The sequence below is a fragment of the Acanthopagrus latus genome, chromosome 4 (genome assembly GCF_904848185.1).
Source record: "Acanthopagrus latus isolate v.2019 chromosome 4, fAcaLat1.1, whole genome shotgun sequence".
Classification (NCBI taxonomy): Eukaryota; Metazoa; Chordata; class Actinopteri; order Spariformes; family Sparidae; genus Acanthopagrus; species Acanthopagrus latus.
Window position 1 is genome coordinate 29,458,274 of NC_051042.1, and position 19,917 is coordinate 29,478,190.

At 43.8% G+C, this 19,917-nt stretch overlaps 1 protein-coding gene across 4 annotated transcripts in view; it reads right to left on the bottom strand.

Moving 5' to 3' along the window:
* Positions 1-2,226: 2,226 nt before the first annotated feature.
* zgc:158464 (uncharacterized protein LOC791139 homolog) overlaps positions 2,227-19,917 on the bottom strand; it is a 102,242-nt gene continuing 84,551 nt past the window's right edge. For all 4 annotated transcript variants that reach the window (XM_037095751.1, XM_037095752.1, XM_037095753.1 and 1 more), the window contains 3 exons: positions 14,376-14,550; positions 14,074-14,193; positions 2,227-5,801 (listed from right to left, as the gene is read on the bottom strand). In XM_037095751.1, the coding sequence (XP_036951646.1) occupies positions 5,615-5,801; positions 14,074-14,193; positions 14,376-14,550 (482 nt within the window). In that variant the 3' untranslated portion in view covers positions 2,227-5,614. The remainder of the gene's footprint in view (positions 5,802-14,073; positions 14,194-14,375; positions 14,551-19,917) is intronic.

The window sequence follows — 19,917 nt, forward strand, 5'->3', positions numbered from 1 at the left end:
TTTCATGTTTGCACAGATGGGGGGGAAAAATGTTTGAAGTAAGATCATTCTGGAAAAACATTTCTTCACTCCCGTTCTAAAGTTATAAAAAACAGAGAAAACTATTTAGCTCAAACTTAGGTAATGGATCGAAAAAAAACCAAAAAGAAATCACAATTGCCCCTCAGGGCTTCCGTACCGTTTTCATCTGTTACTACCTTTGGAGGGGGGAAAAAAACCTAATGAAACCTAGTGATTTTTTTTTTTTTTTTCTTTTTAATTATGTAAAACCTGATTGACAAAACAGAACATATCAGGAGAAAAATACAATTCCACTTCATTTCACTCATGTTTTTTTTTTTTTTTCTCCTGGAAAACAAACTTGTGTGGTCAGTGCTGTTATGGAAAAATATTGTTGTTGTTGTTTTGTGCATGTTTTTTGTTTTTCTCTTTCAAAGTAGAATTCCTGAAGGAAAATGGCCAGTCAACAAACAAAATATCCCCCTCATGGTCATATCATACAAACGCTCTCAGTTGCACATAGACAAAGGAAGCTGAAAACTGTTTCTGTGTCGGGGCCTCACAGACAACGTCCTCACTGTCTGGCTGTCAGACACCGTACCAGCCAATCTCCAGGTGTGTGTGTTTTCAGATTCTTCTGCCTTCTATCAGACGAGTCAAGAGGCTGTGAATGTTCGACGTCTCTTTCCATCAGCGCCCTGCCCGAGCTCCTCCTGACTGCCCGCCACATGTTCTGTGGCTGAGATGAGCCGTGTGAAAACGTGTGTTTTTGCTGTCAAAATTTAACGGCTCTGAAAGAGACTTTAGAGATTTCAATACTGACTGCAGTTTAATTTACATGTAAAAGTATGACAGCTTAAAAGTATTTGTGTCTGGCTGAGAGGTGTCCAACACCAGAAAAGAAAAAGAACGTACACGTAAACTGACAAAAAGCTGGTTTAATACTGCACAGAGTACTGGAGAAGTGTAAGAAAAACAATTCAAATGAGAAACTGGAGCTTCTCTTGATGTTGTCGTGGCAAAGCATCCATGAAACATGGATTTGCTGGGGTTTTATTTTCTATGTCGACGAGGTGATGTAATTCAGCACTAATTATAGGGAAAACACTGACAGTTCAGTTGGTACACTTCCAATTAATTATTTCAGAATAATTGGTCGCAGTGCACAGCAGGTCATCTGAACATGGAAATGTAAAAGTTTGTCTACAGGCGAGCATACAAGCCATAAATATGGAGGATTACGTTTTCACAAAAACATTAATATTAAGTGCTTTGTTGTTCAACTGCATGATTTTAACAAATGCCACGGGACCTTGAGTACCTTGAGTGGAAGAATAAGATGTTTAAATAAAATGTTATTACTATTAAATTAAAGATGAAGTATGTGAAAATTTGCCACTAGTTAGAATTCTTCCTACAGAGGCGCCTATTAGCTCAGTTAGCAGAGCAGGCGTCCCGTGTAAAGAGAATTTGTCCTTACTGCAGCAGGACGTGGGTTTGAGTCCCAGCCTGGGGCTCTTCAAAGAAAAAAAAAAAAAATCATACCCTGAACAAATAGGCAGCTGCATATCCCCAGAGTAACCACTGATGGCCATACACTTATATATATATATATATATATATATATATATATATATATATATATATATATATATATATATATATATATATATATATCCCACTATTTACATTTACTTATGCTACTTATCTGTCTCCTCTTGGTTGGCACAGAAGTGTCCTCTAAATCATCTGTTGCCCGAGGCAAAGACTCTCTTCAAATGCCAAGAATCATTTCTGATTTACACCTTGTTAAGTTTACGGCGCAGACAAAACGCATTAAATGCTGCTATAAACTATAAGAGGGCCGCAGGCGTGATGACTGGAAGCAGTGGGACCCACGTGTAGGAAACGTGGTCCGGCGATCTTCCAGAAAAGATGTGCGTTGAGTGAACTCTGCCGGGACGTACAACAGAGCGAGAAAAAATATTGCAAGTCAAAGTGGATCAATAGGGGACAACAAGTGCTGGAGTACTGGTCTGATAATAGCTGCAGCGTTCTGTCCTTGACTCAAACAATGGCCGCTCTTCACTATTTATCGAAGGGCTTCACCATGGCAACCGGGGGGGATGGCGAAGATACAGACAGGAGCTCTTGTCTCTTGTTTCAAAAAGGTACCAGTTTGCGTTTGTTTTCTTTCGTGTCAGAAAAGATTCACAGAAACGGGACTCATAAACCCAATTTTTTATTTATTTTGAACCTTGATGCCTCTATGTCCCCATACAATACATTCAGTATATACATTTGGCCATGAGGGACTGTACAGAGATATGTTATAGTAGTGCATACATACGTGGCACGAAAATGTACACGAAAAGGAAAACTCACACATGCCACTTTACCACAAGTAAAGTGATACACAAGATACACACGGGGCAAGTCGATGGCTGATGGTTGCTTACACCAGTTCACGCACACGCACGCACGCACACACACACACACACACACACACACACACACACACACACTCACAACCACACACACAAACACTGTTTCATGCTTGCACAATATTTGCGTACACACACACACACGCACACTCTTTAAGACACTTCTGAGGGCGGAGAAGGGCTCTTTCAGGTTAAAGGTAATAGTAATATACGAACGCGGGGAGTGTGTCTGCTGATTGCAAGCGAACCCCCCCCTCACCCTGTCAGAACACCCTCCCCCTCCTTATTCTCATTTTTCCCTTTCCCCAGAGCTAAGGCCACTCTCTCTAGGCAGTGTGGCCATCACACGCAGGCTCTCTCCTGTGGCAGAGCAACACCCGTCAGCAGCAGCAGCAACCAAATACAAGAGCCTCTACTGTCAACATTTGATCTCTTCGACAGGGAACATTCTGAACATACATCACACATAATAGTTAATTTTTCACTTGCATCTCTTCTTAGGATATCTTCTCTCAAGGAAATACATAGGTCCACTTTCGACAACATGCTGTTTCCCCTAATAAAGCTGCAGAGGTCGCCTTATCACGAGGAACAGGCGTCCCGCGTACGACAGCGACGTCCGTCTGCTCCCTTACCGCCCCCCGGCAAAATAAAACATCTGTATACATCCCACTTTCTGAATACTAATCAGGTCATTCTGCTGATCACATCTCTTACCGGTAGACGTCTTTTTTTGTACCATCGCATTTGTCACCAACATTTGGTGGAGGCACACAATCATTTCCCCTTCAATGACTGCAGTTCATAGTTGCATAGCACTCGGCGGAGAGATATAGTCAAAACCAAACCATGTTTGACTTTGTATATTGAGCGGTTCTGCTCGTTTAATTCCTAGTGTCAGTCACTTTCAGCTTGGACGAAAAAAAGCCCCCCCGTAAATCTCCATTTTGTTTTGCTTGGATTTGCTCATTAAACCACACAATTTGGCCTCTCATAAGACTGACAAAGTTTCCTGTGAAGTGGCAGTCTGATCATACGCGCATTAGGCGCTCTCATTAGCACCAGCTCACGGCGTGGATACTGCTTCTTCTTCTTGCTGTAATTGGTCAGCGATATTAGATGCTGTCGGCGCGAATGTTATTGGGTCCGTTATATTAAACCACAGAGAGCATCATTCGTATGAGCTGCTAAAATCCAATGTGGTTCGACGAGTGAATGCAAGAAAGAAAATGAGAATTCGCGAGTCACGAGGCTGGATTCTTCTTTCTTGAATTCAAGGGAGAAATAAGAAAAAAAAACAAACAAAAAAAACATTTAAATTTAAAAAAAAAAAAAAAAAAAAAAAAAGGCGCTGACACCCAAAGAGGTTCAAGCGAGGGCCGTCACCAGTTTGTACCAGCACGGGTAAGAAAACACACATGTGCACACATAGTCACACACACACACTGTACACATGAACAGGCTGCACACATGCGTACTCACTCACACACACACGTATGCACATCTGGTAGTAAAGGGTAGATGACAGAGAGATTTGAATGCAAAGTGGAATCAGGCTGAAGGTACATGTAGGTGTTTATCCAGGTCAAACAGGCTGCGCCGTGATTGGTCCGGGGCAGGGGGGGGATATGCGATCGTCTCTCACGTGAGGCTTCACGATCCCCTGCTGGGTCAGGAGACGCCGTGACTCCCGCCCCGGAAGTCAGGCCACCGAGGCAAACGTGCATTTAGAAAGCCCAAAAAAAAAAAGAAAGAAAGAAAGCAAAGCACCACACTAAAAAGAGGCTGGAGTAGTCCCGAAAAAACACGATCACATCGGCACAGAACGATGAGGGCGAAGGGAGAGCCCGACGGGCCATCACGGAGGAGTAACACATCAGTAATAATCACCCCAGAATAAATTACAGTCACAGAACAATCGTTAAAAGCGGAATTGGAAATCGGCTGATCTAGCGGACAGATTTGAACCCATGCATTATAAGGCATTAACCAAACATTTTCTTACTGACATCACACAGTATCATATTAGTCACAATACATACAATTGCTGATCTGGAAAAATGCTTCTGTTTTCATTAAAAAGAATCTTGGATTAACTGTATTCAAAAATCATATTCCTAAAAAACAATGATGCAATTTTTAAGAGGATCGGGAATGTCAAAGGGAGGGCGGATCGATGTCTGCAATTCCATTGTACCTATCGATCTGCAGATGGGCGAATGAAATTGATTTTTCTGAGGTAGACAATGCAGGCGTATTTCATTCTCCCGATGCAAAGCCTCTCTAAGCAGGAGCAGCGGGGGCTAATTTGGTCCATTTGGACAGGCTCTGGTCTCCAGCCTCAGCCAATTGTGCTGTGTCGGATAGGTTGACCCATCCATCATGCTTTCCTGCCTGTCTCACCACCACGCTACTTACACTGTCATTGGTTTGATACGACCGCTCAGTGATGGATAGCAGACAGCATGCGCTATGACAAGATAGAGAGATCAGTCTGCGCTGTTCACAGGCCTGTTATTTCTGCGCAGCTGGGGACACACCATTCATACAAGGCCGGTTTATTCAATATCCCGGCGACTGAACGGGGCCCACATGGACAATATCCCTCAGCATGCCTCATAAATGTCTCTTCCCTCACACGGCTCCTACAATCTTCAAGTTCCCCTTGCAAACAATTACAGTAACAGCAGAGCCTTAACCAAATGAGCGAAGCGTGTTCCTGCACAGTTTTCATGACGTGCACCGTGAAGGAAAAAAGGTACAACATTTAAAGAGAGAAGCGACGTATGTCACAATGTTGTACCTTTCTTTTTTTCTTTGACTGTTAAGTGCTAAGGGGAATCTGCTCAAGATATCAATGAAATGATCATCAGATAGTCAGTCTGTGATGGAGTGAAGTGGGTGTGAGTCATAAATAAAATAAAATAAAATAAAATAATCAAGATTTCTGCAACATTGAGTCTGTATGTCTAAGTATGCAGTAGGCCTTCGCAACAGGTCTGGAATCTGTCGGCCAGTGAGGTGAGACGGGATCAGCAGTTTTTTGGACGCCACCGTTCATCTTCCCATGAGTCTACTGGGCTCTGTCCAGACGGACAGGGAGCGTGGGGGGCCTCAGGGTGGCCCGGCGAGTGCTGCAGGGGGCCGACGTCTGCAGGTGACCCGGAGCACTATAGTGTCCTGATGGCTACAGGGTAGAGCAGGGACATGTGTTCAGCACCTTTGATTGGCAGCTTGCGGCTGGAGTAGTAATGGATGATCTCAGGCACGCTGTCAAAAGGGCAACTGTTCTGGCCCAGGATGTACTTGTTCTCCTTCGTCCGCGACAGCTTCATGTGCATGAAGCCCTGGCTGCTCCTGGGAACACACGACAACACAAGAGAGGGACAGAAAACATGTTGTTAGTTCAATCAAACAAACAAGACTTTGCAATTTAAATGATATTTTTTGAAGCGACAATATACAGAAAAAAAAGACCAAGAGGCTTCAGCCACACTGATGTCTCCAAGCTAAATGCTTTTGTCAGCATCATGGATGTATTAAAAGAGCTGGATACAGCGCAGCCTCCCAAAAAGCATTTTACCCAGAAAATATTAGAAAATAGAATTGTATGAAACTTTTGACGGAGTAAACAGAATTGCAAAGAAGATTGATTAATATTCTTTGTTTAGAATATAGTGTGCACTAAATCATGACCTCGGTTGAGTGCTTTACAACGCTTATATTTGCAAAATAATGTTGTATAAAATAGCAGAGGAAGCTGGTGAAGTCATTCATTTTGCGGGTCTTCATTAACACTAAACTACACTACAGGCACTACAGGAAGAGTCAAGGGGCCATTCGGGATGACAAGACATCATATGGGAACCATGAATGTATCAACAATAATTGAGTGCCAATCCATTATGTAGATGTTAAGTTATTTCCCTTGATAAACCAAAACTTTGACCTGCTATAGACGCTACATGAAGGGTTTGTGAAAGTCATTAGACCAAACGACTGTCACCGGTGAGCCTGGAGCCACGTCACCAGCACGGCTAAGAACTAATTTGAAGAGAAAAGTACATTAGAAGCCTGAATATATGGGGGAAAAAAAAACTCAACAAATCAGCTGCCCTGACAGCCCCTTTCTCATTTACTCCTGCTGTAGTTGCTCCCTACAGTGCATGACAGCGCTCTGAAAGCTGGATTACCTCTGATAACTTTGGAGCTGTCTGGGGAGGAGACTAAAAGGCAGGTTGCTTAAGGTGCTGAGTTTCACATGCGGAGCATGAGGATGAGGCTAATGAACCCCCAGGATAAATCACTTAAGCTACAGCAATAAATGCGCTGCAAATTAAAAGCTCCCTGTGTGTTCCAAGGAGCCGCCGATCGATACATTTTACAGCTTGCCAGTAATCTTCTGCTTTAAAATAGAAAATTACTTTTTTTTTTGTTTGTTTGGAGTTAAGTGATGCTACAGTAAGTTTTGGCAAGGAGCCTATACAAAACTAATGGCACCTATATTCTGCTGTAAATATACTGTTTTGATACTTTGTCTTTATGAAAAGACATTAGCATAATAGCTTCTTCAATCAGCAGCTAATGCTCATTGTAAGTTATGATTGCTGTAGGCTCAAATAGTATCCGCTCGCTTCGCAGCAAGTGGGCATTACGGCCCGTCATCAACATAATGTGCATCACTTGTTTCTGGCTCACTGAGCTCCAACCTATTCTATTCTGTGTCATATGTTATTATACGTCCCTGATATAAAAATGTAACCCCCCTGTTGCTGAAATGAAAAAGAAACGGCGAGGAGGATAACAGTGCATGTTCCATTACACTTGGAGAAAAGAAGGAGAAATACCCTCAAGGATTACGATTTCCCTACAACCCTTTCTGCGACATCAGGCAAGTATAAGAGCTTCGGATCCATCGGCTTGTGGGGCCGGTTAATGTTATCTGCACTATGCATTCTGTTTGTGTCAAAGATGGTGTGGAAAACAGGATTCTCGTGAGGACGATGCTTGTGGAGGGTAAGTGTGTACGAGGTGTTAAGTGGAAGAGATATAACAGGGTTCCCCGCGGCTCCAATAAAAGCCTTAAAAGGCCTTAAAATAAAATCAAGGGCGTAATCGTCTTTAATTTACCGCAAGTTTGCTTTAGGTATTAGATCAGCAGATGGTGCATTTGAGGCTGATAAGAAATCTGTCACACGGTAAATACACAGTAAGTGTTATTAGACAACTTGTGGCTCAACCATTAATGCAAGTTCTATTCTCATGTTTTTGTTACATTAGCTAGCTACAGATGTTGGCATCTGGCTGCAGGTTATTTTTTTCATTGTCGTGAATTATGATTGCTTGCTCGCTAAAGCAAGACACGAGCCATGGTGGGAGGAAGAAGAGTTTTGGAGAATATCTGCAACAGCAGGCAATGAAGTGTAATTTATGAAGACTTGTTCCCATGAGGGACCATAGTGGTGGAAGTCATTGAATCCCACATGATATCTGAAAAACACCAGTGTTATGCATCCACAGCTAACAGAGCTATGCTAATGCTTGAATCGCTTCCATGTAGCGTCGGAAAAATTCTTCTGACACCTTCACAATTTCTTATCGTATCACCGCAGGAGACACAACCGGCTGAAGTGCCGTGAGATCCTCACATGATGAGCTAGCTCCATTCTTGTGGGTTGAACTAGTCTACAATATACAGGAGGAATGAACTGGTGCTGTATAGATACATTTGATTTGACTCCATACATTGTCTCTCTTCCATCAAAGATCTTTAAGATCTTAAATGCTATTTGTTGAGGTCTTAAACATACATCAATGCGCTTTTTTAATTTGACTTGACAAAATCTGCATGAACCTGGTTTCAATCATTCATAAACAAAAACATTTATATTTGGATTAGATGCAGTGAGAACAGGATGGTCATGAGCACCGATGACGTTCCAAACCATGCTCCTCTTTCTCACTTCTATCCACTACTGATCATTTTATGAGTCCACGACAGTCACACAGACCAATGAAGCAACTACCATGAACAAAACATATATTCCTGAGGTCGTTGAATATATCCCCAGTGTAAATATATGCACATATTTGTGGATGCACCCATTATCTGTGATGAACAGGAGCCAGAACTGGGGCTTTAGGCACCTTTAAACATCAGGCCATTCTTTAGTTATCTGGTAATTGCATGTGTAAAGCCTGCGGATGCGTTCTCTCCATGATGCACAGAGATCCTCCCGGCACATAGATAACACTGAAGTGGGTGGAAAAAAAAAAAAAAAAAGCTAAGAATGCACAGGGTTCAATTGAGGGACATCCGCCAAGAATGGGAATAGATTCAAGCAGATAAGTGGTGGATCCTTCCTGTGCGATTACGCTCAGGGAACCTATTGTTATTTTAAATATTATCGTCATTATAATGGGTATTAGAGAAAATCAAATTAGGAAATCTGTGAGATTTTGGAGTCCTCAACAGCGTGTATGCCAGGTGACGGGGCCAAATGCAAACATAATCTTTTATAAGCGAGGGGAGGTGAAGAGCTGCCAGCTTGCAGAGCTACAAAACTGAAGTAAACACAACTATCAGACTTCTCCACCACCCTGCCTGTGGCCTCGATATCTGAGCATGTCATTAACAAGTTCATCGGGATTTGAGACCAATTTGCCTTGCCACGGGTCTCTACGTTTCTGCAAGTGATGCCAGGAGAGCTAATTTAAAAAAAACAACAAAAAAAAGGAGGATGAAGAAGAAGAAGAAAAAAGAAACAAAAATCCTCCCTGCAAAGTGCATTTGATGAATCTTCACGCGGGGCGCTGGGAGACGGGTGTCAGGTTACACAGAGCCACACTTAAAAAGCCAAACACATCAATAGCATCATTTTTAGATTCCCGGCTGATTTTCCAGTCGGTGTTCAGGGCTGCTTATCACGTTACGGTCCTGCAGAGACCAAAATCAGGACAGCAGAGCAATACGGCTGGGCTGATGATAAAAATGAAATCGGGGTTTCTTTCTCTCTTTTTTTTTTCTTTGAGGAGACAGGCCTTTGTGGTGTTATCATATCCGTGTTTGTGGGGCTTCTGTAAGTCTAATCAGGATTAATCTCGCATGGGGAGGTCTCCTGTCCTGTGTACTGAGGTTTATGACTTTGATTTGAACCCTGTAGTCCCTCAGAGCAGGAACAGCCCTGACAGCAATCACGGCTTATCTCCACCTTCAACATATTGGTTTGCTCCGTGAATGATGCTCTCTCAGCGTTATGAATCTGTGGCACCAGAAAAGGCAAAGTCATCCGCCAAAGTGATAATGATCCTTGGCAGAAGCAATGACCCTTTTTTTCAGCATTAGTGGGCATCAGATATCCTGATCATGCCCATTATTTCATGCGAGTGCTAACTGAATGAGCCCATCTGGGATGAGCTCTACCGTTCTGTAAGGAGCAGCTGATGGAAAAAAAGGAAAGTTTAGCTTCAATTTGGCTAAAAACGTTGCAAAAACATGGTCTTGTGTCTCGTCTGTGTCAATTAAAGGAAATCTGATCTCTTCCATCTAAATATGATCAAAGACAGCATACAAAATGTGATGTGTCTTTCGTCTGACTCAAATTTCAGGCGTAAAGAATTTTCGGTTGTTTTATCAAGTGGCCATTTATATGTCTAGTTCTTTGTTTACTGGCTTCAAACAGATTGTGGTTGGGTGCATTTTTCTCCTTTCACCAACAGTTTCTCGGCTCAGCCAGAGGAAACATGCCGTGCAGGGCTCTGTCGCGAGGTGAGAAACAGGATGACACAGTGCTCTGAGAGACTTGTGAAGGGTTTAATATGTTTCAAATACCTCTCCACAGAGAGAGGGGAAAGAAACGGTGGGGGGTGAGGGGGAGGGGAACAGAAAAAAGAAGGGTTAGGAGGGCAAAACTGACTGAAAACGCTTTTCCATCAGGCCGGAGGACTCCTGAGGCTGGAGGTCTCGGCGATGGCTGTCTTTATCAATAATGCAATACACATACGTGCCACCTCATGGCCTTATACATTTTTCAGCAACCTCAGACATGGAGGATCTTCACCTCGGGTTTCCACTCATTTTCAGTGGCAGCAGGGGGGACAGCCAGGCTGAACTCACGAGTTAACCCTGCCTGCAGTGCTGCGGCACCTGTCATTCCCCTCAATTGGCCGGCTGACTGTTTTTGTTGGGCTTGATGTGATCGACGCCAGAGGCACAGGATCCGATGTTCTGTGACAGGAGGCGACCGGCACAAATACACATGTGGCTGTCTGCGCTAACACAAAACACATAAAGCTTCGAGGAACAAGCTCTATGTTGCTGATTCTGCTCACAGGTGCTTTTCACTGCCAGCTAGAATGGAAAATGATGAACAGTTTGATGTTTTATTACAACATTGTACAATTTGCCATGCCAAGAAAAGAAAGGAGGAAAATCTAACCAGGTCCATTGTCCTTGATGCCAACATTTATCTCTGAAACTCTCTGATACCTGACACCTTTTTCTATAGCGAGTGAGTTGTTTCAATGAAAATGATATCTGGCCCAATGACTGTACTGACATGTACTTCCTACTGTGATGAGTCCCATGTTAAAGGTGATATATGTAAGAACAGGCCACCTGTCAAATTCATACTTAAAACAAATAGGGGGAAACATATCAGAGTTACAGTTAATGACACGACTGTCAAAACTGTCATTAAACTAAAACGTGAACATGTCGCACCTTTAAAACTAATAATTTCATCCAGTCAAGAGTGCTCACCAGCTGAGAGTTCTGGGCTTTCCTGTCTGAAACAGATGAAATCATTTGTTGCAAAGCTTCCACTTTTTCAGAGGCAAATCAGACTTCAGCTCTTACCTCCAATGCCAACATTTGTATGACAACAGGGGAAACATGTGAAGCCGCTGTCTTATTGCTGAGCCCAGAGGTTAACCTGTGCTTTCAAGATTTTGCAGCCACTGAGGAGGACATGATCCTGCTCTCAAACCCCGTTCTCTCTCTTCATGTGGAAGGAGTAAGGGGAGGCGGTTGCGGTTGGAGCTTACTGAAATGCGATGTGATTACACTCTCTGAAGTCTCCACCAGCAGCTCCCACCATCGGCGGCTGTCTACAGGTGTCTGGGAAACATTTCCACGAGTGATGTGGCGTGACAAACAGATCCTGGGGTTATCTCCGTGGATCACAGTGCTGTGCACTTTTTTGAAGGTCGTCACCGAAAGTTCATACATATTGCACCTAAAACAGTCTGAACAGGGTGTACTTTATTCTTTGTGTTGCCCCCAGCATAAAAAAAAAGGCTTTGACACCCCTCCCTTAGTGGCTCCTTTCTTTATAACTTTGACCTTATCAACTATGAGTTTTTTCCCTGAGGCATAAGCAAGCCAACAGTCTGCTCAGGGACAAATCTCACTCCGCTCAACTCCCCAAAAACCTTAAGAAGAGTAACCTCTGCTGGTCATGGCCACAACATGAGAGATTAAACATCGATAGTAACACGATCTCCTCAGCATTCTCTTTTCCTCATCTCTCTGGACGTCATCCAACAACTTGCTTTTTGGGGGGTTGTAGACAGAAGCCTTTAGGTCGGTAGTAGCAGGTTTTTGCGGCAAGTGTGGTTTGAATTAATCAGCATAAATAATCATGGCAATAAACTACCTTAAGTATAGCTTCCTTCTGCCTCACCAACCGAGCTGCCCATTCGTGAAACACTTTACCAACTGCAGTCCTCCATCATCAGCTCTAATAGTGCAGCTTATTATGGAGGGTGGAGGAGGTGGAGGGAGGGAGGGGTGGCTGGACAGCTGCAGGATGTGAATCAGCGTGAATACATGAATGAAGGTTAAAACCATCTTTTCACCAGAGAAATCAAATAAACGCGGTTATTCAAGATGAAATGCCCTGCTGCTATTATTACCATGGTGAGAAAAAAAAAAAAGAAAAGAAAAAAGAAAAGAAAAGAAAGAAATCTTGGTTTTTCATTCAATTGATCTAGCTATTTCATTTGCGGAGTAAAACCTCCAGCATTAGGCAATCTCCGTTTTTGGCTTCTAACAGGGAGATGGATGGATTAATTCTCACAAGCTTCACTTAAAAAATATCATTAAAGGATCTCGCCCCAAATTTGAACTAGTGCTTATTGGAGGTGCATTCATCAACGTCTCTCTCTGAATTATCACTCCCTCCTTTCGGCTAAAAACCCTTTTTTCTTCTACATACATTTGAGATATGGGTCTATTCCACTCCAGGTCTTACTTTCTAAGCTCTTATAAATCTGTTAATACATTCTGGCATTCTACAGATATCGATCACGTATCCTCTTTTTATGAGCGCTAAATGATGTACTCCTACTCGACGCTATTTAAAGCGATGTTATTGGACTGCATTTACATCCCTTTTAGCTCCAAGGAAAATGTATTTGGCTTTCTCTGCTACTTCACATTTCATACAATACAAACAGTCCCTTAGACTACTTTAAGAACAGAATAAATACACGGTGTTTAGTACTCAACCAGTCATTCAGCCGTTTACACTGTTTGGTTTATAGTCACTCGGTTTGGTTTGGCGGTCCAACAGTTAGTAAGTCAGGCTTTTTTGTCAATCGGTGGGGCAGAAAAAGACGCGGCCGCACAAGCGTAAGCAGATGATCAGTCAGTCGGGGAAGTTAGACTGGCAGTCAGCTACATTTGGCATCAAGAGAACTGGAGCAGTGGAAAGCATCATGTTTCCCCGCCAAGATATGCAAGCCTGCAGCAAGATGAGCTCTGCCGTAATAACGCTGGGCTAATCAATGTCTCTGAGCATATTAAGAGTTTCATCTCATGTGATGGTTGCCACGGTCGAAGAGATTTCTGTAAATGTCACGTCGGTTGAGTCGACATTGGACTGTACACAAAGGGAAGATGAAGAGCTTAAACCTGATGGCCTGGAGAACGCTACATGTATCTGGTTATGATCGACTCCGTTGCCATGACTCCAACAAGTAAAAATCCTTGATCTGACACCCGTCAAAGGCGCACATTCCCATCAAAAGAATGGGGAGTGACTGCACCGTGGGCCTTCAGGATAAAGTAACCTCCACCTCCACCTCCACCAAATGCCAGACTACACTAAACCAATCAGAGTGGCTCCCTCTGAACCCCTCTGCTGGACACGACAGGGATCAGGGGTCGTTGATGGAGGCCACCATTAACTGAGTTGTGGGCACATCAGCGGATCGAGCGAGACGACGGTGTCAGAGGGGTTACTGGGGAGGGTGGAGGATGAGGGACGGGCAGGATGTAGGTGGGAGATAGAGGTCTGAAAGGTGAGAATTATTACCATAATGGAAAGGCAGAGTCAGCAGGCTAGTGGGGCGCAGGTAGACAGGGACCTTTGTAAGCAAAGATGTTTGATTCTCTACTCCACCAGTGAGCATATGCAGCTGCTACACTTTGTCTTTGGTGTGTGTGTGTACGGAAAAATAAAATGTATGTATAGAATCTACTTAAAAAATGTATTCTCAGATGCTTTAAGAGGCTAAATCATACGGGGCAGTTGCGATTACTCTTTCGCCCAGCTGTCATGTGCACTTGTGTGTGTGACAACAGTGTCTGTGGCTTTGTATCTACGAAAGAAGAGAGTTGTCTTACTTGAGGGAGAGGGAGTAGTCGTTCTTGCTGGTCTCGCTGTTTCTCACCAGGTAGCTCGCCTCCTTGCACAGCCTGAGCAGAGACTCTGCATCTGTCCGGCTGATCGCTCCGTGGTACCAGCTACAGAAAAAAAAACAAAAAAAACCCAACAGGAAATAAAAATGAGAAAGGAGAAGAAATAAAGGAAAGCAGAGCAGAGGAAATGAAACAACACGGGTCAAATCAACACATGAAAACAGAATGACACAAGTGGTGCATCTCAAATGAAATGCAGTCATAATAATGAAACAACTCTGACTCACAACTGGCTTTCTAGGGGCATGGTGGGGTCAATGCGCTCCCCGAGAGAGGAGCTGCAGTGGTCCAGTGAGGTCATTTTGGTGTTGACCAGACATCCACTGGAGTGCCGCTGAAGCGGGCGGGTTTTCCCCTCCTTGGTCGGGGACATCCGAGACTTCTCCACACCATCAAACTGGACTGTAAAAGAAAGAAAAATGCAACAGCTGAAACAGCTTATACTGGAGTATGATGGATATTCTAAAACAGTGAGACCATTCACAGCTCATAGTAACACAACATAGTCCTGTACAGTTAGTATACTTCAGCTAGACTTCAGGTTAAGGTCACTTGGGAAAAGCTAGTGTGCTTAACAGGAAGTAGAAATGTTGAGTCCAAGTTAAACTGTAGTTAAACTAGAGAAGTGCAATGAGGTGTGTGGGAACATAAATCCATACACACATACACACACACACACACACACACACACACACACACACACACACACACACACACTCTGTATCACTTTGTTTAACTCATTCAACTGAAGGACATGCACACACAGTTGAGGAGGCATAAATCAATCCCTCCACACTGTGTACACATTCCAGTGAAAGAAAACACACACACACACAAACTTCCTCCAAACCACTAAAACAAGCATGCTTGTAAAATTCATTTGCCCACTCACACTTGCGTACACACACACACACGCGTGCAGACACACAAGCAACTCTGTGTTAAAAATTAAACTGGCTTTCCAAAAACTCTCACGGTCGACTGTGGACCTGATAAGCTGTCTTGGCAGCCTCACAGGGAAGTGTTTGATGGTGTGTGGGGGGGGCTGGAGGTGACCTGCACTCATGACATGACTGGCAGAGGTCAGTGAGAGAATTCACAGCCAATCGGCACACAGAAAAAAAAAACAAAACAACAAAAAAAATGTGCCGTCATTGACATAAGCTAACAGGGGAAGAGAAGATAATGTCGGCGAGGACGAATGAAAGTGAATTCTCACTTCTGTCCGAGGGCTGCGGAGGGTAAAACAAAGAAACACTGGCTGGAGTAGCGGTGAGGTCACGTTGTGTGTGTGTTTTAGCTGTTTTTCGCTCCCTCATCCATCACTATAATGGATGTCGCAGGCACTTGGCTTTGGAAAGGCCTATTTAGAGCTACCGGCAAGCTTCTCGAGTAATAACAGGAGCAACGTATGCAACGTATGACGAGCTTTAACTGGAGATCGTTGGCTGCTCAAAAGGTTCAAGATCAACACTTTTCACTGAGCCTTTGAGGGAAGGAGTTAATGTGGTATGAAGCCGGAGGATTAACTGATGGCCTGCCTCGCATCTGACGTTTAATTACCTCGGGTGAACACAGCAGGCAAGCGCAGAGACAGACAGGCACTGTGATCTTCACAACACGTCAATGGAGACGCGTCGACAACCGTCTGGACTCAGCATTCCAGTCACAGGCTTGCATTACGCTTTACAGTTTGTGAGCTCGCCAAGTGTTCCCTGCACCAGCCTGAGTGGAGGGGCTGACAGTATCAATCAATCAATGTGAACGACACGAGACAACACCGTGTCAACAAATTCTACTGGGCTTGTGGACGCCAGTAAGTGGGGATAAATAGTGAAAAGGGGCAGACTGGTTGAGATACTGTATGAGTGACAGTACAGAAACTGTTCGCCTGCATGGATGATGTGTCATCTTCCACATATGTTTACAGGAGAAGTGAGTGATGTGCTTTACTGCTCTACTGAGACAGTAAACCTTCACTGGTGCTGCATCCTCAGGTCTTGTAATCAGGGTTGTACTTTCACTCAAAATCTTGAAGTACTTTTATAATTTCATGTATGACATTTATTTTGCTTTAAGTACATCTAGCTCACAATACTTTTTTTAATTTAAATTTGGTTGCAAGAAAAATGCCTGTAATGGAGGGCTTTGTAGTTATTGTTGTGAAACGTTTAATGAACTAGAATAGTTGTTCCTCCTCTGCATGTGACGGAGTAATGGACAGTGGGCAGTGAGACGCTGTGCTGCTGTTTCCTCTCTGACCACTAGGGGCTCCCCTTCACCTCCACTCAGGTCCAGGTTGAACTCATTGGCCTTAAGCTCACTGATGCGTTTCCCCAAACATAAACTCATGGAAATGATTATTTCAAATGACAACTACGGTCGTTATCGTGGCCTCTGCACTTTTGTTAGTTATAGGGCTGCGGCTGAGTCTGAAGGCGAATGAGCAGAATTGTACCGCTGCATGACGGCTGGCTAAATTGTGGCTCCAACCCTCAGACCCGGAGGAAGGCTATGAGCTGTAGCATCGCTTCTTCAGGGTCTGATGATTATGCTCGGCAATAGGGAGTCAAACAATTCCCCTCCACCGCCGCCCCGTGTTGCATGTAAGTGCAAATGAAGACATTATTAGCACTCTACTTTTTCATACAGTCCATTTGAACGACATGCTGACTGCTGGGAATACAGCGCAAAGGAGGATGAACATACAGTGTACAGTATGTGTAAGGGTGAGAAATAGCGTTTCCATGGAAACTGACCAAGGGGACAAGGGAGATGCGTGTTTGCTCCGCTCATCCCCGTCAACGCTGACAGATCACAACACGAAGACGCGGCCAATTGCTCTCTCTGCCTCCCTCCTTCACTCTCAGTTTCTCTCCTCCTCTTTGCATATGTCTGGCCCGTCTTCTCTTTTTTTTCTCCTCCGGCCTGACCTTTTTCTTTTGATCTTTCCATCTCGCTCACTCCGGTCCTGTCGCTCTCAGTCTCTGTGTATTTTTTAGCCAAGGACAGAAAAAAAAAAAAAGATATTGAGGAAATGGACTGTGGAGGAATGTCTGCTCGTCTAGTGGTAGAAAAAGAAGAGGAGAGACGGAGGAGTAGCAAGTTATGATCTCTTATCTCCACTGTTTTCTGATGGTCTTATGTTGGGCGCTGATATTGTCTGCTCCTGCAACAACCATTTACGATGTATGTCCATATACACGTTGGATAAAAATGTACTTTCAAGATTATCTGAACGGTCTATCGGTGATCTGAGCTTGTGAGGCTGGAAAAAAAGTATCGGCTCATGTGGCATAAGGATGAATGTTGCTATCTCGGTTTTTCCACACAGTTCATCTCTCAGTGTATCTATAACCCACTCAGCCATCCGCCTGACCTCAGCTCTTTGCAATTTCTCCATTCTCTGTACGCCCGCGCTAATTCCTACCCTTCCCCGGATTCAGCACAATCAGTGCTTTATTTGACCTTGATTAAAACCCCCCCTTTTCTTTACTACACCTCCAAGAAAGGGCTTGAGTGGCTATTCTCAGTGGAGCTCACCCCATCAACCTTTCCTGTCAGAGCTGAGACTTTTCCACAGGCAGAGTGCATCGCTCTGCAAGGAGAGTATTCCGCTGAAGAGAGAGAGCCTCCAAACTAAACAAAAGCTACCGTTTTATTTGCTTGACAGTGAACGGACCCGTGCCTGCTCTGATTGACTGCCGTTTCACACAACGGCACCTTCACAACTGTTGCCGAATGATGTCTTAAGGGCTGAATAGCAATGGGAAGGAGCCAAACTCATTCCCCTTTAATTCCTGGGAGCACACGGACTGAGACATGGCCGACAGGAGATTGACGAGAAGATTGGACCAGAGGAGAACAAAAAAGCTCTGAGAGGCAGCTTGGGGTGAGCACACATGCGCACGTGCCTCCACGCACACTCACAAAAGGCACGTACGTAGATGTGCAGGGGCATCTGTGTGTGTGTGTGTTATCAGTAACTGTTGCTTGTAAAGCACCGCAAATGGAATCTGTGTATCAGATTGAACTGTCACTCAGATGGTGACTGATGGCTCTAAGACCTGCCCCCCTTTCAGATGAATATAGCTTCCTTAATAGAGAGCGCAGAGGAGGTGGAGTGGGTGAGAGAGGGAGCTGATTGGCTGGGACACAGATAAACACGGACGTTAAGATGACATTTCCATGATTGTACTCCGACAAAATAGTGCCACTGGAGGAGGGAGAGAGATATTTACAGTGGCAGCAAAAACATTTTAAAGAAGGAAAGACTATAAAACAAAATGAAAGATGATATCTACATGGTATAGCTAAATATTTAAAACATAAAGTAAGAGAAACATCAAAAACATATCTGCAGTAAAGCGCATCACTGAGGCAACCTGGCTCTCTCCTCCCCTCTCCGCATGCACTCAAGATGAAATTTCTCTAATTAAGCTGGCTAATTAATTCTCATTTACTAATGGTGCTCCTATCGAAAAGGATGACTAGTCAGAGGGCGAAGTGGTGCCATCGACCACTGCCACGTGGTGAAAATTAACTTTTTTCAGGAAGTGTGAAATGATTAACAGGTCTGCATCTCATCAGAATGTGTGGCACACTGAAAATACAGCTCAGAGTGTTTTTAATACCACGGGAGCTTTAAAAAATAAATAATTAACCAACTCAATCATTTTTATGTTGGTATCAAATGTGTGCAACTTGGAAAAAAAAATGATTTGTTTGATGGCTTTTCCGAAGATATTTTTAAGAGTTTCCATTATCCAGGATTAAGGTTTTCTTATATGTAAATCTAAAAAAGAAACTAATTAGGTTTTTCCAAGACAAAGGAATGACCCTCCAAAGTGTCAGCTAGTGAATTGATTTAAATTGAAATATTTTAATGATATCTTTTAATTACTCAGCTTTTTCTTCTTTAAGTCCTCTTTAATAAAAGGGAACGAGAAAGGTAAGAGACGTGCTTCAGAGTGAAGATAATTAATTCATGTCAAAGAAACAAAAGGCGAAAAGCTTGTCATTATACTCGGACAAAAGTGCCCTCCATTTATATGTAGATGTAATATCTACCCTGTCAAGCTGCATTTACATTTTGATAATGAGGCCGGACGGATATGGCAGATTTCCCTGAGCTGTAATGGATCATGCAAAACCACAAAAGCCTTCACAAACACATACAGGGGCTTTAACTCTTCACCCTGACTGAGCCAATCTGGAGAATGTAAGCAATCCTGCGCACGCATAGATGACTAATGTCTCGGTGTGTGACCGAGGGGTCTGCCTGAGTGCTGGGGTCAAGAGAGTGCATTGTAACTGTATTCACAGGGGTCGCAGAGGCCATCACCCCCTCCCCCCCCAAGTCTGCCACACTGACCTTTGACCCCCCAGAGATGTAGAGTGGCTCAGACAGAGAGAGGATCGCTTTACAGCTGGACGCCAATCTTAAACCCGCTCACATCACAGAGGGGAACCAGAACCTTTCCCATGGATTTATGGGCATAAATCAACTCCTTGCCCTGTCCTCGCCTACAGCGTGCGGCGGTGTCCTCTTACACGGCCTCACTCTCAGTCTTCCCACTCTGTCAGGGGAAATCCCATTCCTGGCATTAGTTCTGCTACATGTCCTTCTTTTCCCCGGGTAATTACAGCAGTCATAGTGTGAGTCTGCAGAAGGGGCTTCAAAAACCAACTGGAGGCTCTACTGGTTGAGCAGAGATGAATGAATGGTAAATATGGCTAAACCTGAGGTGAAAAGATTCCAGTCAAGAA